The 27,284-nt window shown below is 35.2% G+C and overlaps 1 protein-coding gene across 1 annotated transcript; it reads left to right on the top strand.

Annotated features, from left to right (window-relative positions):
* The first annotated feature begins 59 nt into the window (after window positions 1–59).
* LOC120131029 (OVARIAN TUMOR DOMAIN-containing deubiquitinating enzyme 7-like) lies at window positions 60–26,810 on the top strand. Its single transcript, XM_039148139.1, has 14 exons — window positions 60–171; window positions 4,588–4,613; window positions 4,926–5,032; window positions 5,212–5,287; window positions 6,105–6,244; window positions 6,318–6,395; window positions 6,505–6,589; window positions 6,703–6,852; window positions 7,033–7,153; window positions 7,730–7,854; window positions 7,955–8,016; window positions 26,006–26,041; window positions 26,301–26,442; window positions 26,633–26,810. Exons 1-13 carry the CDS (start codon window positions 60–62, stop codon window positions 26,428–26,430), a joined length of 1,248 nt encoding a protein of 415 aa, XP_039004070.1. The 3' UTR covers window positions 26,431–26,442; window positions 26,633–26,810.
* The last annotated feature ends 474 nt before the right edge of the window (window positions 26,811–27,284 follow it).

Here is a 27,284-nt window from a genome sequence, read left to right as displayed (position 1 = left end):
TGCTACATCGTCATTCGTCCCTCATCAACAAAATGTATTTACTTCTGATGATGATGATAATGAGAGTAAGGAGGCAGAACAAGTTATTAGAAGAAATCCTCGTCGCCACAGACAACTACAGCCTTGCGGAACACATTCAAGACGTCGACATCGATAGAGTTGTTTACTTCAGTATGTTTTTATTTAATTTTGTTTGTTTACCAGCAATTGTAAACTTTTATTTAATTATGGACTTTTTTATTTATTTTATTTCTTAATTTTTTTATTATTAAATTGTTCAAATTGATTTTATTATCTAGTTGTATTTATTTTTTTAGTTGTATCGTTTTATTGTTTTTAATTTGTTAGAATTGTTTTTATTATTTAATTTCTTGAATTTTCAATTAATCGGTGATGCTCAAATGACATTCACTGAAAGTAAATGAAAATTAAATAACAAAAACTCAGATTTCATAAACAACAACTACATCAATCACATCATCAACAGTTACTTGATGACAAAAGAGATAGATATTTTTTCCTATTGTGTCTTAGGTTTCTACAATGCCCACATCTTTTGTTTTCTCTGGACGTCTCCCGAATATCCATATCACAATGAATTCGAGTGGATTTTGGACGATCGGGCTTCCTCAATTAAGGACGGATCTGGTACAATCAGAAGCCAATTTTGAACCTTATCAGGGTATTTCTCATTACCTATGGGGAAACTCAAATTCATATACCTTAAACACTTCTGAAAGTTGGTATACGAGATTCACAAAACGGTTATAGTCTTGATTGGTATGAGAGCAAGTTGCTATGACATGAGAGCATGAATACTTTTAGAGCTTGAAAAAACCCATAGCCACACCATCTGTCTCGTAGATTAACTCTGAACGAGTTAGCTTGAATCCCTTGAAGAGGTCTCGTAGATTAACTCTGAATGAGTTAGCTTGAATCCCACAGCCACACGATCTGAAATGACACAGATTTTTTCTCTCGTGACAACATGTAAGCGTAAGTTTCTGAAGAAAAAAGCTCAAGAATATGTATTTTCTCCTTCAACAAGAGAAAAAACAACTGGAAGAATGTTGCGATTATCATCTTGGACAACTGCCAATAGTAATACTTGCTTGTATTTTCCATACAAGAATGTTCCGTCGATTTGGACCACGGGCTTGCAATATTTCACTACATTAATGTACTGTAGGTAAGTACAAAAAAACAGGTAGAAATGGCATCGATCGCAAAGCCCTCGATCATTGTGGTATCCATGGCAAGTTTCAAAGTCGACAATTATCCCAGGATTCAATCTGCGCACTACCCTAAACCAACTTGGTAGTTCGTTGTAAGATGCATCCCATTCGCCGTGAAGTTTTTTAATAGCATTCTACTTTGCATTCCATGCTTTCCTGTATGAGACGATATACCCATACTACGATTGTATAGTTGAAATCAGCACCGTAATAGCTATATGGGAGCTTGTTTTTACCATGGGCATGATGAATTGACAGATAATGAAAGAGTCCAAGTATGGATGATCCTACTTGATCCCTCTAGCACAACATGTGTGAGGACCATTGTATACTGTTACTTCACATATATTATTTTTCTCTTCTCTTCGATACGCGAACCATCAAATTCCATCTGATAGACATATTTTTCGGTGGTTGAACGGTCGACTCTGGACTGAACAGAATTATGAATGTTGTAATTCTTAATTGACATCATCGTTTCTTCTTTGTATGGAAACTCTATTCCTTTATATAACTCATCATCATTGATTGATGTGTTAAATCCTTAGTCACCGACATTAGGCATATTCGCAAATTCTGGCCCGTACATTGCACCATAGTTAGCTTCATACATGTGTGCTGGAGGTTTGATGTGTACCGTATTTATGGGAACTTCATATACATCATCATTATTGGAGTCCATATTGAACTGCGGTGATTCTGGCTGAACGAATAGTCCAGTCTCAGTATCATCTGTACTTGGCCGACGAAGAGGTTCTTCTGGTAGAGATAAGGGTTCTTCCACGATGTTGACATTTAGGTCAAACAAGCTAGTAGTTGCATGTCTTCCCCTTGAACTTGAAGGCATATCGACATTGAGGTCGAAGAAGCTCACAGTTGAATATCTCACCTGGAACTTTAAGGCATCATGTCAAATAGGTACTGCACAGATTGTTGCGTCGAGGGCATCTCCATATTCATGTAAAAAAATTGGCAGATGAATGTCTTCCCCTTGAACTGGACACGATGTTGCCATACGGATTGTTTGTGGAGCCAACTCGGTACAGATTGTAAGAAGTTGTTGATGAATGTCTCCCCATTGAACTGGATGGGATGACACCATGATGTGGATTTCCCATTAACGAGTTAAAATCATTACACATTACTTGAGTTCGGTTGTTAACTTGATCAGCTTGTTGAGTTAACTCATAGTGGGAGTATAATGACATACCACGAACAACACGCACTTCAAAAAATTTCACATACATCTGTGTATCAGCATCTGAATATTAATTTTGAGAATAAATCATCATAGCAACATCGTCATCGTTGGATAGTTTGAACGCTATATAAGTTAACAGAAATACTACTGTTGAAAATATGTACTGAAGTGAGGATAATCTTCTAGTACTTCCAACATGAACCTTCCTTGAAATTTTCGTTATCAGCTCCTCAAGAGTGATGTTTTTCTTGAAGGATATTTAGACAGAATGATTTGATGCGAAGACGATTCCGGTTTCATCTTCCAAATTTTCTCCATCATAATAAACAATAGCTGAAATACACGTCATTTTGAGAGTTTGAAAGATTGAGAGTCTTATATCTGTAAAAACAATAGTTGAAATACGCCTAATTAAATAAATAGTATATAAATTAAAATATAAACTCAAAAAAATTAAAAAATTTCACAATAATTTAAATAACATAATTTTATATTGTTACCGTATCGGCAAAAATATCTCGAGGTATAATCTCACTTTCCAATTTTACAACCGCAAAAATAATACAAAATAATTAGTATAATAAAAATTATTCAAATAATCATATATAAAATAAAAATAATATAATAAAAAATAGTTTTACCTTACAAAAAAAAAAAGAATTGATAAAAACAAAAAAAAAAGCAAGTAACTTTGATATGGTGATGTTTGCTTAGAGTGATTTTTATTTATAAAGGAGGGGAGGGTTTAAAGCAACCAATAATTGAATGAGTGAATCATTATCCGAACCTTACGTACATGTCAGAAATCCTGCGAAGACGTGGATAACGATCCGCGCCTTTTTTGACGTGGCGCCAACTCGGACAGAACCCTGCAAAGGCACGGATGGATGGCGATCCGTGTTTTGTCAGAAATGGTGCTAGATCGGTAATATTAAGAGAAAGGGTGACTGATAGGTAATTATTAAGTGTACGAGTGATATTTCGATAAAAAAAGCCCATGATTTATGATAACCCAACAAATAGACCAAAATTTCTAATCTTATTCTTACCAAAAACTATAAAAATGCTAGATTCAATTTTCTAATCTAAAAACAATTACTTTAATGAATTAGTAAAAGTTCAAACTTAAGATTTTTATTGTTTTGAGGGAAGTTGAAAGTTGCAGCCTAAACTGGCAGAGTTAGTTGAAGACGTAGATGGATGGGTTTGGACTTTGGGACAAGGCATTAGGCTGTTGAAAACATGGGTTTATGCTACAATATGTGGCAATTGTGTATTTCTTCAAGTAACCAAATTCCCCTGTTTTTACCTCTTTTAAATGCCAACTTAAAAAAGGTAGTTTCGCTTTAGTTGGTAGGAAATGGTTACTCATTTTAAAAAAAAAAAAAATACACGATGTGCATCTTCCAGAAAACGTGCACTTCGGGCGTTGCCTGGTTTAGATGTTTGTTTACCTAGAAAAATTTCAGACTGCACAATATTATAAAAAAAAAAAAAGGAGAACGTGCAATACTCGGGAATAAGCACTGAATTCAGAACACTTGCCCTTTTTTTCTGTGTCATCTATGAAAGAATGACAATTTTTTTTGGATCATAGGATGAAAATTAGAGGGTCAATTAATTGATGACTTGTATTTGATCCATGCATGTGATTAACTCATACATGGAATTTCAATTGAAATCAACAATTATATAAAATTAGTTATATTAGCTCATGAAGTGGAAATTGGTATATTTTGAGGGCTAAATAGAAACAGAAAATATTTATATTGGGTGCAAGTGAGAAACTGATGTGCTTGAAAGGCTAATTTGTAAATTAAACCTTTATATGCATATAACATTTTTACCCACAAGGACAAATGGTGCGAGTTTTCAGACTATTTTTAGCACTAAAATCTCTAATTAGCCCAAGTCTTTTAAGCCCAAGCAGAAGCTCAAAACGATAGTCATTGAAAAGCTAATAAGATTTGAAACTCAGTGAGCCCAATCAGCTTTCTTCGCGGCTTAACTCGACAATAATCCTAACCTCCGTGTCGCCGCAATTTCAATCTGAGTGTCGGGAGTCGTTTCGAGACCATATCACCGGCATCTTCTTCTCCTCATTTCCTCATTTGTCGGGAAGACACAAATCCTATTAATTTATCGAAGAAGAACAAAAAGCCAAACCCAAACCCCATGTAAGTTTTACTTCTTTTTCTGTTTATTTATATGTTATCTGATCTCCTTTTTTTTCCTGCTTTCTAAATTCAGTTTATAGTAGAGCTTTGTATCTATGAAGTTCAACTTTTGCTTCTGGATATCAATTGTGGAATACAAGGGGACTCATACTACAATGAATTGGCGTGCTTTAAATAGGTTTGGGCTGTGCAATTTGTGAATGCTACTGATATAAACAACAGCCAAATAACTGAAAGTTCAGGCTATGCTTTTCATGGTTGATTGTTTCTTCATCCTTGTAAATTACCCAACAAAATTTGTTTGGTGGATAGGTAAAAAAGCTGGGAAAGCAGGCAGATAACTCGCAGTTTCTTTCCCAGCTCGATGCATTGAGCCTAAAGATCATCAAAGTGACTGCAGATGGTAATTGTTTTTTCAGGTTTGTATCTTTAATTCGATTTTTTTGCCCCCTATTCTTTTCTGAACACTTTTATAATATATTCTGTAGCATTCATGCCATTTACGTTCTCTATATCTGATTTTGGTACTTCATTGTCATTGTAAAGGTGTGCATTTTTGTTGGTTTTGTTGAAGTTGCTCACTCGTGTTAGCTATCAGGGCCCTTGCTGATCAGTTGGAAGGTGACGAAGAGCAACATGGAAAATACCGCTGCATGGTGGTGCAATATATAGTGGTAAATAATGATTATCAACACTTGCTTATTGTTTCCATTATAGCTTTGTAAGAATCTCCGAGTCTCTTTTTAGATGTTTGCATTGGATACTAGAAATATGTTAAACATCTGTAAGTACCAGGGTTTCAAATCACGGTCGCTTTTTCGATTATTTTGGATTTACCGTGATTGCGGCCGTCGCGGGTAACTCGGACGGTGGCGAAACCACTATATCGCGGACGAAATCACGGTCGCGGACCGTTTTTTGAAACCCTGGTAAGTACTGTTATTTAGTTTTGTTTAGTTTAATTTTATTTGTTCCTATACCTAGGAGTATTCCATATTTTTTATTATCAATGATTAGAACTGATTGATACGAGTACAATAGCATCTTGAAATTGCAAGATAAGGATATGACCTTTTAATATGAGTTACTATTAGCTACACTGAATTCATGTGCAGAAACAAGAAAAAGAAATCAGGTTAGTTAGATTCTTTCCCCTCAAAAGAAAGCAGTTAACTCTAGTGATCACATGCAATCCCTCGTGTGAGTGAAACAATTGAAATGTTGAAACAAATGATGAGGAGTGCCAATTTGGTGTGATATGCCTTATTTTAACTGATTTTTTCTTTAAAAGATATATATATATATTACAGAAATTTGCTGATTCTCTTTACATAGATGATATTTCAAAAATTTTGTTGCTCGTTTGGATGGTTGGACGACTTATGATATGTTGCTTGTTTTCTCCCATTCCCCTCCATTCTTCTTCCATCTTTTCTTCTTATTGAAGGTTCTAAGTTGTAGGTAATCCGAACTTTTATCTGATATTAACAGAAAAGGCATGAAATATTCGAACCCTTTATCGAGGATGATGTCCCATTTGATGAATACTGTCAGTCCATGGAAAAGGATGGCACATGGGCTGGACATATGGAACTGCAGACAGCTTCTCTTGTTACTCGAAGAATATATGCATACACCGGTAAGATCATATCTTTTCCTCTCTCTATGGTTAGCTTTGGACATCATGGAAGTCATCCCTCACACTTTGCATGGTATACAGAACATGTCACCACGCTGGTACATAAAGAATTTTGATGGCAGAGCAACTAGCATGATCCATTTGTAAGTGTTATAGTGCTCCTTTATTGAAAGCACTGCTCATTTCTTTCACATTCTTTGATTGTTGTCTATAGTATCTAATTCTGCTAAACGAAATACAAATGTTTTTCAGATCATACCATGACGAGGAACACTACAATAGTGTAAGATCAAAAGAAGACCCCTGTAATGGGCCAGCAATTCCAATTGTAATTAAGGTTTGACTTTCTTTTATAATTTTTCACTGTGATGGTTCTTGTATTTATTCTGATTTTAAGTTTGAACGTCTATATTGGTAACTATAGTCTACTAACTTCTAGTTTGTCAAAAGGCGGATGCTGATATCTCAGCATCATCTAATCAAGCAAAAGCTGCAGTTAGTAAGACAAAGGGGGCAGCTGGTAAGGACAGTATCAATGCAGGATCAATCAAATTAGTAATGGCTCGAAGTGGCTGTGAAAGTGTTGATAAAGTTGAACAGGTGATGAATTAGCATACATACATACACATATATATATATATATATATTTATGTGGTGTCTTTGTTCCTGTGTAGCTGTCATTTCAAAGTTACGGCCTTAAGTCCCTTTTTTGCATGTTCAAGAAACATGGCATGCTTGAATTTCCTCCATTACGCAAACTTTACTTGTACTCTTCTTCAGGTTTTAGTACAGGTGGATGGTGATGTTGATGCTGCTATTGAGTTTTTGATAGCAGAACAAGGGGATGAAGAAGGTGCAGCCACAGATGATTCACATTCTTGTCATGCAAATGGTTCTTATGGTAATGGCCGGTCAGTACATAGGCTAATTCTAGACTTTTTGTTAGGGTTCTCCCTACATTACTTTTTCATTTTATTCTTTATAATGAAAACGCCCACTTTGTTTTTATAACATCTTATGTAGGTATTTTAGTTACTAAGACAGTTGTTGATGAGATAAGAAAGATCATTACAAGATGAAATATGAAAATCCTATTCGTATAATATATTTGTGAAAAATGCAGGGCCACAGTTTTCTCTGTTGGGCCCATTCAAGACCATCCTAGCTTTATTGGATTTATGAATCTGTCTCCTGTGAAGATTTTTGGAGTTGATTAGGAAATATATGTTTTTACTTTAAATGGAACTGCACTAACTGGTAGAAATTCATGTTGAAGTCGCTTTGCCTTTAGTTTCTTAGTGATTCAAAACAGTAGATAGATCTTCTTTATTACCACTGTTAAATCTGATCATTTTACTTGATGCCTGCTTGACATTTGGGGAGGTTTCACTTTGCTTTTTCTTTCTGTGATGTTTAAAGAGATTATGATTTGACATATGTGATGTAGTACTTACCTATTCTTAAATATGGTATCCAGGTAATGATGAAAACAGAAACAATGAACAACACAAGGAAGAAACTGTTGAGAAGCCTACAGAACAGGGTCCATCTAGTGATGGCAATAAAACCCTTGATGGTAGCACTTCTCAACCGGATGAAAAGGTTTAATGCTGTGATGAAAATAATATCTTAAAAAATGTATGTGTATGGTTTAAAAGTAAGATTGTCACTCTTTTTCCTTCTTTAAATTTCTGAACTGCAGAAGATTCCAAGAAACAAGTTATGCCCATGTGGATCAAAGAAAAAATACAAGTCTTGTTGTGGATCTTGAAGATACTAATTTTTTATCCATATTATTATTATTATTATTATTATTAGTATTATTATTATTATTATTATTATTATTATTATTATTATTATTATTATTATTATTAAATATATATTAAATAAATAATAAATTACAGACCAATTACAACTGGACCGGCCCAGTTACAAACCAACCAGAACCGGTCCAAATCCAACCAGAAACCCTAAATACTTGGGTTTCCAGTTAGGGTTTCCTAACCCTAATCTACCCAGCCGCCTCAGCTCACAGCCGTTGGATCTGGCAAGATCCAACGGTCCAGATGGTGCCAGAGGGAAACCCTAGGGTCTGATACCCTAGGGACACGCGGCCGCCGTTGCTATCTCGCCGCCTCCGCCGCTGCCACGTCCCAACCGAAGACTCCAGAAGATAATATACCAGCCGTCCACGCCATGGCTACTCGGTGAGTCACCACTGGTAGTCCGGTGACTCACCAAGAGCCCTTCTTCGGACCGGTCCGACAGCTACAACGGTGGTGGCTATAAAAGCCACCACCCATCTGCGAAAAAAAAAAAAAAAGAGGACAGGGAGATAGAACGAGACAGAGAGATCAGAAAAAAAAAGAATAGAGAGACATAGAAAAAAAAAAACAGAGAAAATACAAACTAATACCAACGATCTCAGCAGCAAGAAAACCAAGAAAAAAAAAGAAAAAGGAAGAAGAGACTTACCGAGGAAGCCTCGACCACCGGATCTCGCCGGATACAACAAAAATTGAAGGTATATTTGTAGATCTGCTCCGATTGGGAGTCGTTTAATGGAAAAAAGTATCGGGACCGTCATTAGGACGGTCCGATCTACATTTAGATGTAAAAAAAAATTTTCCGGCCACCGAAGACGGTGGCCGGCGGCGGTGGTTGACGGCGGATGAACGTCGGCTAACGGCTGCCGGCCGGCTGAGCTTCTCTCAGTTTAGAGAGAAGACAGAGAATTCTTCTCTCTGTTTGAGAGAAAGAAAAAAAAAGAAAGAAGAAATGAAATGGCTGGCCCTTCGGGCCAGCCGATTTGGACTCTTATAGTCCTTCCCGAACGACGTCGTTTCGGGAAGGACTATGCGCGTAATTATGAAATAGTTAAACCCCGTCCGCAGTCCTTCGTATTTGTAAATTTTACATTTTAGTCACTAAATTGAATTTATAATATTTTAATTTAGTATTCGAATTTTAATTTTATTTATTTTAGTCCTTCATATTAAAATAATATATTTAGGATAAATTACAGATTTAATCCATTAATTTTAATAAATAATATTTTAAACCTTAGTTTATACTTTTAATTTATTTGATTCTAATATCCAAATTTTAGATAATTTTATTTTAGTCACCAAATAAAGAAATAACATATTTAATCCCTATAATTTAGATTAATTTTGAATTAGATTTTTAATTTTATTTTTTCAGTTATTTTATATGTTTTCATTTATTTTATTGTTTTTAAATATTGTTTGTATTTTTATTATATTATTAAATATTTTATTAAATATTTTTATAATATATAATAAATAATATATTTTTTTAAATATTTATTTTAATATCGAAGAAAAAGGACAGTCTTAATACAACTGGATGTCATATTCTGATATTTTAAAATTAAAAAGTAAACAATATTATTTAAATTAATATTTATCAATATCGAAGAAAAGAGCTGTCTTAAGGCACCTAGAAGTTCTTTTCGGATATTTTAAATAAATAAATATTTTTTAATATAATTTTGAAAATAATAGGATTATAAATTAAATATATTTTTGAATTTTTAAATTTTAATAATAAGAGACAATTTATAATTAAAAAGTACCAATTTTGGGCGTTGTAGGGGTGCTAATCCTTCCCTAAACGTAACCGACCACGAATCCCTTTTTATTATTAAAAAGAACGAATTTTTGGTTAAAACGCAGATCAATTTATCTTTTAACTGATGTTTTCTTAAAAACTCTTTTAAAAGATAATTTTTTAGGTATTCGACCTACCTGATCCAAAAGGCCGATGGCGACTCCCAAATTATTTTCAAAACCATTTATTCACATCAATTTTCTCGCCAAATATAATATTTCGTGCCCGGACGAAAACCGGTTACGACAGCTTGGCGACTCCGCTGGGGACTGGTCAAACTTTTAAAAATCAATTATAAATTGTCTCTATTAATTAAAAATTAAAAACTATATATTTAATTTTTTCTTTCTTTTCAAAATTTTTATATTTACTTATTATTTTCATAATATTTATATGTTTTATTTTATTTGCAAGTATTTTATTTCATTATTTATTTCTCTGTTGAAGGTTTGAACATTTCTCCTCACACACAACACTTGCATTGCATTACATAAAGCTCTATAATTGAGTTGTCCCTTTTAAGTGGGAGTGAAAGCGACGTCTTCGTGAGAATTTATTCTCCGTGTCAGACCTAGCAAGTAACTTTCGGGGTTCATATGCTCTATGTCTTCGTGAGAATTTATTCTCCGTGTCAGGCATAGAGAAATGTATCCCCTCGAATTGAACTCGATCCACTTTAGTCTGTAATGGACTAGGATTGAGGGTTAGCAGCCTAAGGGGGCACTAACATGGACAATTCGAGTACCTTTACTCCTAGATCTGAAACCCTGCATATAAAAAACCTTAGAAACTCTTCCAATCCGAAGTCATGCCGAAATTTTGTCCAAAATAGGTGTACACACAGGAGAAATGAATTTTGTCTTTTCTGTTAATTTATTTATTGTTTAAATTACATGTTTATTTAAATTATTTAAATTCAGAAAAGCATGTTTAAATAAAGAATATTTATGTAAATGTTATTATTCTTTAAACTAACTTATTTTCTTTTTGTGTGTTCATTATTTTTCTGTTTGCATTGCATCATACAGGATAAAAGACATTGATCCTTGTGTTAATTGTCGCATTGGAAAGCCTTCATCTATGGATAAAAAGTGTTCAAATCAAATAATTCTAAACTCAGAAGTAAGACAGTGGGCTGAGGATTTACAAAGACAAGAAGGAGACAGTCTGCAGGATGATTATGTATCTGACTTGGCCAGTTATGCTTCAGTTTCACTAAAAAGAAATGATATGCAGGATTTGCGAAGCATTTGGGAAAGTTGGGATTCAAACAAAAAATTGCAGTTTTATCAGACTTACGGAGACATTCCATATTTGCTCTATGTTGAAATTGATGATGAATTACTCAGAGCCCTAATTCAATTCTGGAATCCAGGGTACAATTGCTTCACTCTCAATAAGGAAGACTTGGTCCCTACTATTGAAGAATACACAACTTTGCTACATATCGAAGGGGCTTTGGAGAATCGAATCTATTCAAAGTCAATTAAAACTCAACCCTTTCGAGTTAAATTGGCAAAGATTGCCGGGGTACGAGAAGAATGGGTAGCATCCCGTACAAAACAAAAAGGCGAAAGCGAAGGCATTGCTTGGACCAACATCAGAGAACTTATTCAGAGCCATCCAGATATTAAAGTACGATTCGATCTATTTGCTCTGGGTATATATGGTATGGTCATCTTCCCAAAAGTATTGGGATATATTGAAGCTGCAGTGGTAGACTTGTTTGAACAGCTACCGAAGAAGATTAATCCTGTTTCTGCCATCCTAGCAGAGACCTTCAGATCGTTAAATGCTTGCAGAAGGTTAGGAGGTGGACGATTCTCAGGGTGTACTCAGTTGTTATATGTTTGGATCCGTAGTCATTTCTGGAGGACAGAAAAGGTTTCATACCGACGCTTCAATACGGATTACTCACCATTAAAAGAATTTCTAGAGCATGAATGGCCGAAAGAAATTAAGAAAGATATGTGGATTAATGCCTTTCGAAATCTGCAAAGCAATGACGTTGTTTGGCGAGCCCCGTGGCAAATACAAAGGGAGTTCTTTTACAGATGTGGTGATTACAACTGGATAATGCTGCTCGGATTATGGGGAGGAATTGGATATGCACCACTGCTGGTTATAAGACAGTATGAAGGTCGTCAATTTGTACCTGTCACTGCTGGACTACAGTCATCTGAGTTCGCATTTCATAGCAAAAATTATAAAAGAAATATCATAGAAGCCGTTACAGCTTGGAAAACAACTTTTTGTATTCGAGCTAAAGCAGCAAAAGAAATGCTAACTCCTGATTATGAAGATTGGAGATCTGTCAGAAAAAACGAAAATATTCCTCTACCAGATCAAAATGAGGATATCTCTATGGAAGATCGCATTAAGGTGGTTCCATCAGAGATTGAAATCTTGAGAGCTGAGTTTGAAGCAGAAAGAGATGGCTGGTCGAAAGAGTTAGAGCAAATGAGACAAGACAAAGCTATGTTGGGGGTTGACATTGACTTTCATTCATCACAATGTGCAATGTTGAGAAAAGATAAAGAAAAAGGTGAGGATGAGTACAGAGCCTTACAGAAAAATTACCAGGAGTTATATAAATCCCGAAAAGCATCAGGACCCAGCCAATCGACGGTACAGATGACCAGAGAATTGAACATTGAGAAAAGACGAGTTGAAGATCTGAAAGGAAAGAATAGCCGTCTACTCAAAAGTCTGGAAAAAGGAAAGCAAAAAATGGAAGATTTCGAGGTTGACAGAAGAGAGCGAATTATAAAACACAAGGCTGAACACCGCGAGATCATGAATGAAATGCAAAGAGAAAGGGATCGAGCCAAAGATTTAGAAGAGATGAAGAATGACATCTTTGATAAATTTGAAGGCGAGAAAAATAGCATGTTCAAGGGATTTGAATCTGAAATGAACCAGTTGATTGCTGAACTTGAAGTCAGAGGCCAAAAGATGGAAGAATCCAATATTGAAAAGGAAAAATGGGAGCTGGAAAGGAAAAATTTCAACACCAGACTTGAGATAGAGCAGGAGGTGGCTAGCAATTGGATGCAAAGATGCAGAAACAAAGATGTTCAAATCCAGAAGCTTAATCAAAGAACGCAAGAAGCACGAACAAAACTTGAAGAGGATCTGGAGCAGTCTAGAAACAAAAACTCAGAGTTTAATACTTACATTTTGCAACTTGAAGAATCATTGTTTCAAGAAAAGGTTCGTCTAGGACCTAATGATCTCAAGGAAAGTAATGAGGAAAATGCTTCACTGCGAAGACGCATTAGAGATCTTGAAAAAATTCTGCACAATTGCCAAGTCAGAATCACTGAGTTAGAGCAAACTCTTGAAGGAACGAATGAGCAATGGCAAAAGTCAACCGAGTTCTATGTCGAAAGAAGTGAAGAAAGAAGTAATATGGTGTTCGAGGCCATGGTTCAAATGAGTGAAGTTGCCAGATATGTTGGGGAACTAGCTGTTGAAGCCAAAATAATTGAGCATCAAGTTGATCCAGTTTCTAAGTATGGAAAGAAGGTTTCATGGTTAATGAAAGAAGTTATAGAGCTTAATAGGAAAGCTATGCCTTATCTGTAGTTATGAACTATTATAAAGAAACTTTTGTATGCCGATGAAAGTTGTTCTATGACAGTTAACTTTTTGGGATCAATGTTTTTTTACATACATGCATTTTGCATACATTCATCATCCATTTCATAATTTTCACTATGAATTATTTTATTTATTAAGTTAAAATTCATTAATTAAAATTTGAAAAAATAATATTAAAAGATTTTTCAATCGCAGTTACTCTGGCCAAAAGAGAAATACTACATCACTACGGTACTAGACAAGCTACTAAGAGAATTATGGAGGATAAAATACAGCGTATTGAGGAACAGCATCATAAAGAACAAGAAGAAATGAGAATGAAGTTGGAAAAAATTGAAGCCAGTATTGCAAATTCACAAGACAGTATGATGAAGAAGATAGAGGACATGTTTAAAAGGCAGGCTATCAGTGGAAAAATGCATGAAAATCCTGTATCTTTCGACCAAGAACCCATATATCCTCTAGGTTTTTCACCAGAACCAATTTATCACTCTGGTACTACCCCTATACAAATCAATGCTCGTACATCTGCATTACAAGAAGCTAAACCACATGAAGATCAACAAGTGGATCCCGCATCTTCAAGCAAAAATCCGCTTATATCAGATGTGAAAGTAGGGGATCTTAATACTGATCAGATGATCCCAGATTTGAATGAGCTAAATGAGAAACAAAAAGTAAATGAAGAACTGACCAGACAGATCAAGAGCTTAGAAGAGCGAATGAAATCCGTGGAAATAACTGAATCATTCTATGGATTTGATGCTAGTGAGTTGAGTTTGGTTCCAGACCTAATCCTCCCTATCAAGTTCAAAGCTCCCGAATTTGATAAATATAACGGTACTACATGCCCTTCATCCCACATTACTATGTTTTGTCGAAGAATGGCAGGATATGTGAAGGACGAGAAATTGCTAATTCACTGCTTCCAGGATAGTTTGACAGGACCGGCTTTAAAATGGTATACTCAATTGACCAAAGCCAACATTAGATCCTGGAAAGATCTGGCTAAAGCATTCTTAGAGCAGTATCGCCATGTAACAGACATGGTTCCTGATAGATGGACTCTCCAGAATTTGGAGAAAAAGAATAACGAAACATTCAGACAATATGCCCAGAGATGGCGTGACACTGCAGCCCAAGTTCAACCACCTTTGTCAGAAAAAGAGGCCACAGTGATGTTTGTCCATACATTGAAGGCTCCTTATTTAAACCATCTAATGGGGAATGCAACCAGAAATTTTGCAGATTTGGTCATTTCTGGAGAATTAATTGAAAATGTCTTGAAAAGTGGCAAGATTGAATCAAATGATGGGTCTAGTTCCAAAAGACCTGCGTACCGGAAAAAGGAGAATGAAGTCAACAATGCAAATTCTTACAGCAAGGATTCATCGAAAAGTGTTACAATAACCCAGCCAAGGGTTAAGAAAGAGGAAACAAACAATAATCGAGCAGAGTCCAGAGGATCTCGAAAGGAAAATGAAAGGTTGTCTTTTACACCTTTACCAGTACCATATGCAGAGATCTATGATTCGCTGTTAAAAGCAGATGTTATACGGCCCTATCCTTTGGTTCCCATGCAACCACCATTCCCTCCTTGGTATGATACAAAGGCACACTGTGTTTACCATGAAGGAATTACAGGACATTCTATTGAAAACTGTCTAGCATTCAAAAGGGTGGTTCAAAATTTGATCAACACTGGGAAGTTGGAATTCAATACACCATCCGCATCAAGTCATCCATTGCCAAATCATGGAGATAAAAACGTGAATGCAATTCAGGAAGAGAACAGAAAGAAAGCAAAGACTGACATTTCTGAAATTAAATCTCCATTTGTTTGGATATTCCAACAACTTTCTTTAGCCGGTATAATTCCACAACAATTCAGGCCAAAGCAGAATGAAGGCAAGAATTATTGTGAATATCATCAGGAGAAAGGGCATAAAATTCAACTATGTCCTGAGTTTAGAAACTTGGTGCAAAAATTGATGAACAACAGAGAAATAGAATTCTTTGAAGAAGAACCTGGGAAAAAAGAAGATGATGTTTGCTCATCAGAGGATTCTAAACCAAATCAAAGAATAAATGATCCTGTGATCATTAATGTGAAATCATCCACGGTGATTCCGGCACCAATAAGGTCAAAAGTAGTTATTACCACTCCTCTACCATTTCCATACAAAGATACCCGCAGGGTACCTTGGAATTATACTACCAATGTTTCAATGGTAGGAGGATCTGATTCTCTAGATAAAACAGAAGAGAAAATACAGAGTTTGAGTACTACATTGACGTCTGAAGCAGTGAGCGAGGTCGGTTTCTTTACAAGAAGTGGGAGATGTTACTCTCCCGAAACATCCAATGCTTCAGAACAAGTGAAAGCAAAAGGAAAAGCCATGGCAATACCTCAGAAGGTATTTGAGGATGAATCCCTTCCAGCATTCAATGAACCTGTGACAGAAAAGCAAGCTCAAGAATTCTTGAAATTCTTGAAACATAGTGAGTATAGTGTGGTTGAACAACTACACAAACAACAAGCGAGAATTTCTATTCTTGATCTCTTGATGAATTCAGAAGCACATAGAAATGCTTTGATGAAAATCCTCAATCAAACATTTATCCCCGAAGATATATCCCTCAATAAACTTGACAGAATTGTGGGACATATAGCCGCTGACAATTACATAACGTTCACAGATGATGAAATACCAGAAGGCGGAATGGGGTCAGTAAAAGCTTTGAACATCACGACACATTGTCATGGTCATGTGTTGCCAGGAGTATTGATTGACAATGGGTCTGCTCTCAATTTGATGCCTCTAGTCACACTTCAAAGAATGCCTCTGGATCAATCACACATGAAGAGTTATCAGAATGTGGTGCGAGCATTTGATGGTACTCAAAAAGAAGTGCTTGGGAAAATGGAAATACCGTTGTTAATTGGCCCAGTCGTGTACAATATTGACTTTGTGGTTATGGACATCCACCCCCATATAATTGTCTATTAGGGAGGCCATGGATTCATTCAGCAGGAGCCGTTCCTTCTTCATTACATCAGAAATTGAAATTTGTTGTTGATGGACAACTAATATGCGTCAGTGCTGAAGAAGAAATCATTGCGCCTGTAACAAGCGATGTTCCATATATCGACACCAATGATGAGGCTCTTGAATGCTCTTTTCGAGCTCTTGAATTTGTAAATGCAACCTTTATTGCGGAAGGAAGCAAAATTCCATATCCCAAATTGTCTGATTGCACCAAGATGACGGTACAACAAACTTTAGGCATCGGAGCTAAAGCTGGGAGAGGTCTAGGAAAGAATCTTCAAGGGATTTCAGTTCCTATCAGTATAAAGATGAAAAAAGACCGTTTTGGGCTGGGATTTAAGCCCAATCTTCAGCAAAAGAACAAAGAGATGAAAAGAAGATGTGAAGACAGAAAGGCAAAATTGAAAGGGGGAGAAATCCTTTGGAAACACATGTATTTCCCACAGTTGAAGACCATATTCAGATCAGGGGGAACAATTAATGTGGAACAGCAGCTTGTTGAAGCCTTTAAAGAAGAAAAGTTGACGAAAGATCAAGACATAGTTGAAGAAGCTATGAATGGATTATTTATCAACATGATCATGAATGACAACAAGACTGGCAAGTACTTGGATAGGATTCGACCATGTCTTCCTGGAGAAACACTCACCAATTGGACCACTGAAGATCTTCCTATAGTTTTTAATATTAATGCAGAGTAATATTCAGAACTAATCTTTATGTTTAGCTCAAAAATATGAAAACTTTTTGTTATCTTGTAAAAGAAATTATGTTAAATATAAGAAATTTTCTTTAAAATTTTCAGATGGCAATCATTCTTTATATTTTCTTACATTTTTACATTTATTTATTTTCATAAATTTACTATATTCTTTCGGAAATGTTCCGACTTAAATTTGCAGGTGTCACCGTGTTAATAGCATGTTTATTCCTAGATTTAATCCAGTGATAAATTTAGAGCAGCCTATATGTCTGGAAGAAATCAATGGTTGTGAAGATGAACTGGAATGTGATGTTCCTACTGAACTATTAAGATTGGTAGAAAAAGAGGACAAAAAATTCTACCACACAAGGAAGAGGTTGAGACTGTGAATTTGGGAACAGATGAAGAAATAAAAGAGGTGAAAATTGGTACCACTCTGACAGTCCAGATAAAACAAGAATTGATAAATCTCCTTCAAGAGTTCAAAGATATCTTTGCATGGTCTTATCAAGATATGCCTGGTTTGAGCACAGATATAGTGATACACAAGCTTCCAATCAATCCAGAATATAAACCAATCCAACAAAAGCTCAGAAGAATGAGGCCAGAAATGTTGTTGCAAATCAAAGAAGAAGTGATGAAACAAATCAATGCAGGTTTCCTACAGGCATCTAAATACCCAGAATGGGTAGCCAACATTGTTCCCGTACCTAAGAAAAATGGAAAAGTTCGAATGTGCGTGGATTACAGAGATCTCAACAAAGCTAGTCCGAAAGATAGTTTTCCATTACCCCACATAGACACATTGGTGGACAATACTGCAGGGCATGCATGGTTTTCATTTATGGATGGCTTTTCAGGATATAATCAGATAAAAATGAATCCTGAAGACATGGAGAAAACAACATTTATAACCATGTGGGGTACATTCTGTTATAAGTGATGCCATTTGGATTGAAAAATGCAGGGGCAACATATCAAAGAGCCATGGTAACTTTGTTTCATGACATGATGCACAAAGAGATTGAAGTATATGTAGATGACATGATTGCCAAATCCAGAACGAAAGAAGAACATATTCAAAATCTGAGGAAGCTTTTCCAGAGATTGAGGAAGTATCAATTAAAGCTTAACCCTGCTAAATGTACTTTTGGGGTAACTTCTGGGAAACTTTTGGGATTTGTAGTCAGCAAAAAAGGAATTGAGATTGATCCAGATAAAGTAAAGCAATTCAAGATCTTCCACCACCCAACACAAAAAAGAAGTTCGAGGCTTTTTGGGGAGATTAAATTATATATCTCGGTTCATTTCTCAATTGACTGACAAATGTGATCCAGTGTTCAAATTACTTCGAAAGAACAATCCTGAAGTCTGGAATGAAGAATGTCAAGAAACTTTGGATATTATTAAGAAATATTTATCCAATGCCCCCATTTTAGTATCACCAATGCCTGATAGACCATTAATTCTCTACTTGACGGTCTTCGAAAATTCGATGGGATGTGTACTAGGACAGCATGATAAATCTGGAAGAAAAGAAAAAGCTATTTATTATCTGAGCAAGAAATTTACTGATTGTGAAATTCGATATCCACCAATACAAAAATTATGTTGTGCCTTGGTGTGGACTACTCGAAGACTCAGACAATATATGTTATATCATACTACTTGGTTGATATCAAAACTTGATCCTTTGAAATTCTTAATGGAATCACCAGCTTTGACAGGCAGAATGGCTAGATGGCAGATGTTATTATCTGAGTTTGATATTGTATATGTCAACCAAAAAGCGATAAAAGGAAGTGTCATAGCTGATTTCCTGGCCAGTCGGGTATCAAATGATTATCAGCCTTTGAACTTCAATTTTCCTGATGAAGATTTGTTATGCATATCCATGAATGAAGAAGTCAAAACAAATGATGAATTTGCATGTTGGAAGCTTTACTTTGACGGAGCATCTAATGCTTTGGGACGAGGAATTGGGGCAGTGTTAATTTCTCCAGAAAATATTTATTATCCCTTTACAAGTAGACTGGAGTTCTTTTGCACCAATAACATGGCAGAATATGAAGCTTGTGTCATGGGGTTGAAAGCAGCTATAGAAAGAAAAATCAAATTTCTCAAGATATATGGAGATTCATCGTTAGTGGTGTATCAATTGCGAGGAGAATGGGAAACAAAAGATCCCAAATTGTTGGAATACCGAAATTTTACCCTTGAATTAGTGAAAGAATTTGAGAGAATTACCTTCAATTATCTCCCTCGAGAAGAAAATCAAATGGCAGATGCTTTGGCTACGTTAGCTGCTATGTTTCAGGCAACTAAGAAAGTTGATATGATGCCAATCAAAATGCAAGTATATGAAATTCCTGCACATTGTTATAATGTGGAAGAAGAGGTAGATGGTAAACCATGGTATCATGATATCTTGCAATATATCAAAAATCAAAGTTATCCACCAAATGCATCGGAAATTGATAAAAGAACTTTGAGAAGAATGGCTGCTGGATATTTTCTTGATGGAGAAATTATGTATAGAAGAAGCAGTGATCAAATGCTATTGAGATGTTTAAATACCAGCGAAGCTCGAAACGTCATTGAAGAAGTACACAGTGGAATATGTGGAACACATGCAAATGGTCTTTCCATGGCTAGAAAAATAATGAGATATGGATACTATTGGGCTACTATGTACACAGATTGCATTGATTATGCGAGGAAATGTCATAAATGCCAGATATATGCAGACAAGATTCATGTACCCCCATCTCCTTTACATGTAATGACAGCACCCTGGCCGTTTTCTATGTGGGGAATAGATGTCATTGGGGCAATCACACCAAAAGCATCAAATGGCCATTGTTTCATTCTTGTGGCAATTGATTATTTTACCAAGTGGGTTGAAGCTGCTTCATATGCCAATATTAAAAGGTCCACAGTCTGCAAGTTCATAAAGAAAGAGATAGTTTGCCGATATGGTCTACCAGAGAGGATCATTACAGACAATGCTCTGAACCTGAATAACAAAATGATGACCGAACTTTGTGCACAGTTTAAGATCAAACATGCAAATTCAGTGGCATATCGTCCAAAAATGAATGGGGCAGTTGAAGCAGCAAACAAGAACATCAAGAGAATCATTACAAAGACTACTGAAACTTACAAAGATTGGCACGAAAAGTTACCTTTTGCTCTATATGCATACCGAACTACTGTTCGAACATCTACTGGGGCAACGCCTTTTTCTTTAGTCTACGGGATGGAAGCAGTCTTACCAATTGAAGTTGAGATTCCATCGCTCCGAATATTGAGAGAAATAAAACTGGATGAATCTGAATGGATCCAAGCTAGATTTGATCAATTGAACCTTATTGAGGAGAAAAGATTGAAAGCTGTTTGCCATGGACAGATGTATCAAAAACGGATGATGAAGTCTCATGATAAAAAAGTACATCCAAGAGAATTCCAAGAGGGTGATCTAGTACTAAAAAAGATCTTGCCTATACATAAAGATTTTCGTGGGAAATGGATGCCTAATTGGGAAGGGCCATACGTTGTGAAAAAGGCCTTTTCCGGAGGAGCGTTGATCTTGGCAGAAATGGATGGAAAAATTCTGAAAAATCCAATAAACTCGGATTCTGTCAAGAAATATTATGCTTGAAGAGAAAAGAAAAAAAGAAGAAAAAAAAAGAAGAAAAAAAAATAGAAAATGAAAAAGAAAAAAAAAAGAGAAGAAAAAGAAAGGGGGTCAAGGTGAAAACCCGCAAAGGGCATCTTGTAACCAAAGGAAGGATTTGAGTTGAAAACCTGAAAAGGCGGCTCAAATGCAGTTTGATATTAGGCATCTGGCAATTGAATTCTCTTAAGATTTTGACAGTTTGGGAGAAACTTCACATCTACAAGCATTTCGACAACGTTTGAGATCTTCCAGACAAAAGCTTACATCATTACTCTAAATTGTGTCAACTTGATTAATTTAGAAATACTTATGCTTATAATTTGTTGAGACATTTGAATTTTTATTCTTATGCTTGTCATAACTTTGAATACAATTATATCTATTTCAAGTTCAATTTATTTGAGATTCAATTTATTTTTGGAAATTCAATTTATTCTTTTCTATTGAATTAACATAATTTTGAAATAATTTAAAGATTTCTGAATATCACTTTATGTTAATACTTTTAAATACATGGAATACAAAGTAGGCAAATCATCACTAGCTTAAAGCCATGAACATCAAGATTGTTACAAGTAGTGCTACCGACAACAAGGTCGAATCCGCCAAATCTACTCATCAATTGCTCCAACCGATCACCATTCAGTTCTTGCACATCTGTTTTCAAAGATATACTAAAACAGTAGAAGATGATCTTTGCAGTACTGATTCCAGCAAAAAGAAACAAGACATTGATATCACTAGGAAACATGTTTCTATACAGATCCTTGTATATGGTTTTTAAAGAAACCTAGAAGCATTTCCACCTTATCAGGTTCAAGTGGAGTAACTTTATTCCTTCCAACCCATACTAGATTCCATTTTCAGCACTCATCAAGAACATACTTCTGGACACTCGAAGGTAGCTCATTGTCATAAGCTTCAAAAGCCTTACAGATCCTTTCTGTCAATTTGGCACTTCCTGTACATGTTTATAAACAGTTCAACTTTGTTCTTGGATCCCATGAAAGCCATCATTTCTTTGTCAATGGAAAAGCATCAACACATGGAGGAAGCAGAATAAGAGAAAATCTATTCTTAATTGGCAGAATTATGAATATAGCCCTTTTCAGTGTAATAGCATGGAAATACTTCGAATCTACAAATTATGGCTCTACATCAAATAAATGTTGTGATATCTTAGTCCAATCATTGAATTTAGAAGATGAATTTGCTCAATAGCATCTTCTGGAAGTGTTCTTTGAGTTATCTGATCTGATTTGGCAGAACCAATCATTGAATTTGAAAGATGAATTTGCTCAATAGCATCTTCTGGAAGTGTTCTTTGAGTTATCTGATCTGGTTGGACATAATCAATCATTGAATTTGGAAGATGAATTTGCTCAATAGCATCTTCTGGAAGTGTTCTTTGAGTTATCTGATCTGGTTGGACAGAACAATCATTGAGTTTAGAAGATGAATTTGCCAATAGCATCTTCTGGAAGTGTTCTTTGAGTTATCTGATCTGATTCAGTAGGAACCCCAAAACTGATCGTTAGAATTGAAAGATGAACTGCATGATCATCTTCATTAAGAAGCTTATTTTCAAGCTTCTTCTACTTCTTCCTTTTCAAAAATCATAGCCCAAGTTTTGCCTTTGCTTATAATTGGGATCATTGCATAATGACTTCCTATCTTTTACTAGAAGAAGTGCATCAGCAGCCTTAGTCATTTAAGCAGCACATATAAAATTTGCCAATTCTGCAATTGATGAATTTGGACCACACATCTCTACATGGCTATTGAAGTTTCAGCCTTTGAGAATCCCATTTTTGTCAAGTATAACAGTTTATTCTCCTCATCAGAATCAGAATTCAAGATTTCTCGGTATTAAAAGAACTATCGATATCTGTGAAATCATCTTGAAAGGTCACTTCATAATCAGATGAGTTGTTATCAGAATCAACATGTTGCCTGAATGCAAGCTTTTCAAAAGTTTATACTATTGAGTTTTATTCTCAAGAGGTTTTGTGACATTATATCTACATCTACATTTGTCAAAGATGATAGATTCTTTGATTTGAAGAAGACAGATATATTGGGTTTTTATAATTGAAGAAATACTCAATTCACCAGTCTGAAATCAAACAACTTAATATTCATGCATCATATTTAGGCATTTGCAAAAATAGATGCATTTTCATTCATTTTTATTCTTGTTGAATTGTTAACAGAAATTTCAAAGATTTTAGCAAAGATTTCAAATCCACTTGATGGATCATTCATTACCAGATAAGTTCATAATGAGAAGAACTCATCTGAAGAAGGAAGAAGAAGTTCATAATGAGAAGAACTTGTTCAACTTTTTGTTTAAATTCATCATTTGATGGATCAACATTGCCAGAGAAAGTTCATAATGAGAAGAACTCATCTGAAGAAGGAAGAAGAAGTTCATAATGAGAAGAACTTGTTCAACTTTTTGTTTAAATTCATCATTTGATGGATCAACATTGCCAGAGGAAGTTCATGAATGAGAAGAACTCATCTGAAGAAGGAAGAAGAAGTTCATAATGAGAAGAATTTGTTCAACCTTTTGTTTGAATTCATCACTTGATGGATTATTTTTGCCAGAGAAGGTTCATAATGAGAAGAACTCATCTGAAGAAGGAAGAAGAAGTTCATAATGAGAAGAGCTTGTTCAACCTTTGTTTGATACTATCACAGAAGGAGATAGATTAGCATTAGCCTTTCTAGAGAAAGTTCATAATGAGAAGAACTCATCAAGAGCTTATTCAACCTTTTGAATGACTCTATCACAGAAAGGAGGTCATCATCATCCCCAGCAGAAAGTTCATAATAAGAAGAACTCATCTATAGAAAGAGAATAATTTATTCAATATATCCATTATGATCACAGTAAAGCCAAATGGATAAAAAAATTTATTATCTTTTCATCTTTGCTCTATTCTTGTTAACACAAGAATGAGCAAAGAGGGGCAGCTGAAGATACTAATTTTTTATCCATATTATTATTATTATTATTATTAGTATTATTATTATTATTATTATTTATTATATATTATTATTATTAAAATATATTAAATAAATAATAAATTACAGACCAATTACAACTGGACCGGCCCAGTTACAAACCAACCAGAACCGGTCCAAATCCAACCAGAAACCCTAAATACTTGGGTTTCCAGTTAGGGTTTCCTAAACCTAATCTACCCAGCCGCCTCAGCTCACAGCCGTTGGATCTGGCAAGATCCAACGGTCCAGATGGTGCTAGAGGGAAACCCTAGGGTCTGATACCCTAGGGACACGCGGCCGCCGTTGCTATCTCGCCGCCTCCGCCGCTGCCACGTCCCAACCGAAGACTCCAGAAGATAATATACCAGCCGTCCACGCCATGGCTACTCGGTGAGTCACCACTGGTAGTCCGGTGACTCACCAAGAGCCCTTCTTTGGACCGGTCCGACAGCTACAACGGTGGTGGCTATAAAAGCCACCACCCATCTGCGAAAAAAAAAAAAAAGAGGACAGGGAGATAGAACGAGACAGAGAGATCAGAAAAAAAAAAGAATAGAGAGAGACATAGAAAAAAAAAACAGAGAAAATACAAACTAATACCAACGATCTCAGCAGCAAGAAAACCAAGAAAAAAAAAAGAAAAAGGAAGAAGAGACTTACCGAGGAAGCCTCGACCACCGGATCTCGCCGGATACAACAAAAACCGAAGGTATATTTGTAGATCTGCTCCGATTGGGAGTCGTTTAACGGAAAAAAGTATCGGGACCGTCATTAGGACGGTCCGATCTACATTTAGATGTAAAAAAAAAATTTCCGGCCACCGAAGATGGTGGCCGGCGTCGGTGGTTGACGGCGGATGAACGCCGGCTAACGGCTGCCGGCCGGCTGAGCTTCTCTCAGTTTAGAGAGAAGACAGAGAATTCTTCTCTCTGTTTGAGAGAAAGAAAAAAAAAAGAAAGAAGAAATGAAATGGCTGGCCCTTCGGGCCAGCCGATTTGGACTCTTATAGTCCTTCCCGAACGACGTCGTTTCGGGAAGGACTATGCGCGTAATTATGAAATAGTTAAACCCCGTCCGCAGTCCTTCGTATTTGTAAATTTTACATTTTAGTCACTAAATTGAATTTATAATATTTTTAATTTAGTATTCGAATTTTAATTTTATTTATTTTAGTCCTTCATATTAAAATAATATATTTAGGATAAATTACAGATTTAATCCATTAATTTTAATAAATAATATTTTAAACCTTAGTTTATACTTTTAATTTATTTGATTCTAATATCCAAATTTTAGATAATTTTATTTTAGTCACCAAATAAAGAAATAACATATTTAATCCCTATAATTTAGATTAATTTTGAATTAGATTTTTAATTTTATTTTTTCAGTTATTTTATATGTTTTCATTTATTTTATTGTTTTTAAATATATTGTTTGTATTTTTATTATATTATTAAATATTTTATTAAATATTTTTATAAATATATAATAAATAATATTTTTTTTTAAATATTTATTTTTAATATCGAAGAAAAAGGACAGTCTTAATACAACTGGATGTCCTATTCTGATATTTTAAAATTAAAAAGTAAACAATATTATTTAAATTAATATTTATCAATATCGAAGAAAAGAGCTGTCTTAAGGCACCTAGAAGTTCTTTTCGGATATTTTAAATAAATAAATATTTTTTAATATAATTTTGAAAATAATAGGATTATAAATTAAATATATTTTTGAATTTTTAAATTTTAATAATAAGAGACAATTTATAATTAAAAAGTACCAATTTTGGGCGTTGTAGGGGTGCTAATCCTTCCCTAAACGTAACCGACCACGAATCCCTTTTTATTATTAAAAAGAACGAATTTTTGGTTAAAACGCAGATCAATTTATCTTTTAACTGATGTTTTCTTAAAAACTCTTTTAAAAGATAATTTTTTAGGTATTCGACCTACCTGATCCAAAAGGCCGATGGCGACTCCCAAATTATTTTCAAAACCATTTATTCACATCAATTTTCTCGCCAAATATAATATTTCGTGCCCGGACGAAAACCGGTTACGACAGATCTGTCTCAGGGAGGTCCTCGAATAAGCTTATAGTGTATACCACCTAAACTCTAGTTTGCTTTTGGGTCTATTTATGCCATCTAAGCTAAATGCAATATGTATTAGATACATTACTCGAGTTCAACTAAGCACTGGCACGTTCTGGACATTCTTTTGTAGCACATGATATCGGAGCTCGAGTCTCTCTCTCTCTCTCTCTTTGCTTAGTTTAGATGCATTTCTTGCATGTCAAGTTTCTTAGTGTTTGACTTGTTACAAAAAGCACTTATTTTTGTGAACCTTTTTCTGTTTAGTAACCAAACAATGGATGTCAGAAAGGGTAAAAAGGAGCGGAAACAAGGCAAGAAAGGGGTATCTGCGAAATCTGCAGCATCTCCTGGATCTGATGGAGGGCCACCTGACGTGGGAGCACTTTGCATATGAGCTTAGTATCATGTGAGTTCTTTTGCCACAATTACCATCCTCAATGACTTTCGTGCCTGGTTGCATATATTTCTTCATTCTAATCTTTCAATGAGAATTTATTCTCATTTTACTCGAGGAAGAAACAGCACATTTGGCAGAAAAATTTAATCCATTTTATAAAAGTACAACCTGCTGATTATTTATTTTCTTTGCTTTGTAGATCTAATACATGCTATAGGTAGGATCTTATCCTTACATGCTCTTCCAATTTGCTTCCAACTGTCCGACAACGACATATGCTGGCAGTCTCTGGAAAAAGAATACGAGTTCTCAATGCCCGCTTTGCAATGACCGTTCTTTATTCCCGGGATTCCTTATCCATCCAATTGTTAAGCAGGCAGGATTGACAGTTTCTGCTTATCCACTCCCAACTCTATTTTTTGGGTAAAGTATAGTAATGGTCACTGAATTTTTCTAAAGTTTTCATTTAGGTCCCTTAACTTTTAAAACTTACAATACAGTCTCCAACATTTAGTCTGTTTGCAATATGATCTCCCAAAAGTTACGTCAGGGATCATATTGCAAACAGATTAAATATTGAGGGATCATATTACAAACGGACTAAATGTTGGGGGATTGTATTGCAAGTTTTAAAAGTTGGTGACCTAAATGAAAGTTTTAAAAAAGTTCAGTGACCATTACTTTACTTTACCCTAAATTTTAATTTGATACCCATAAATATTTTAAAATTCAATTAATTTGAAATAAAAAAAACCAAAAACAATTAAATTCAATTAACATGATACCCATAAATATTTTAAAATTATTTTAAAATAATCTAAAATAATTAAATTTTAATATGATACCCATGA

Source organism: Hibiscus syriacus, unplaced genomic scaffold (assembly GCF_006381635.1).
Source record: "Hibiscus syriacus cultivar Baekdansim isolate YM2019G1 unplaced genomic scaffold, ASM638163v2 tig00110548_pilon, whole genome shotgun sequence".
Taxonomy (NCBI): Eukaryota; Viridiplantae; Streptophyta; class Magnoliopsida; order Malvales; family Malvaceae; genus Hibiscus; species Hibiscus syriacus.
Note: the sequence above shows the minus strand (reverse complement) of the source record. Positions and strands in the feature narration are given on the sequence as shown.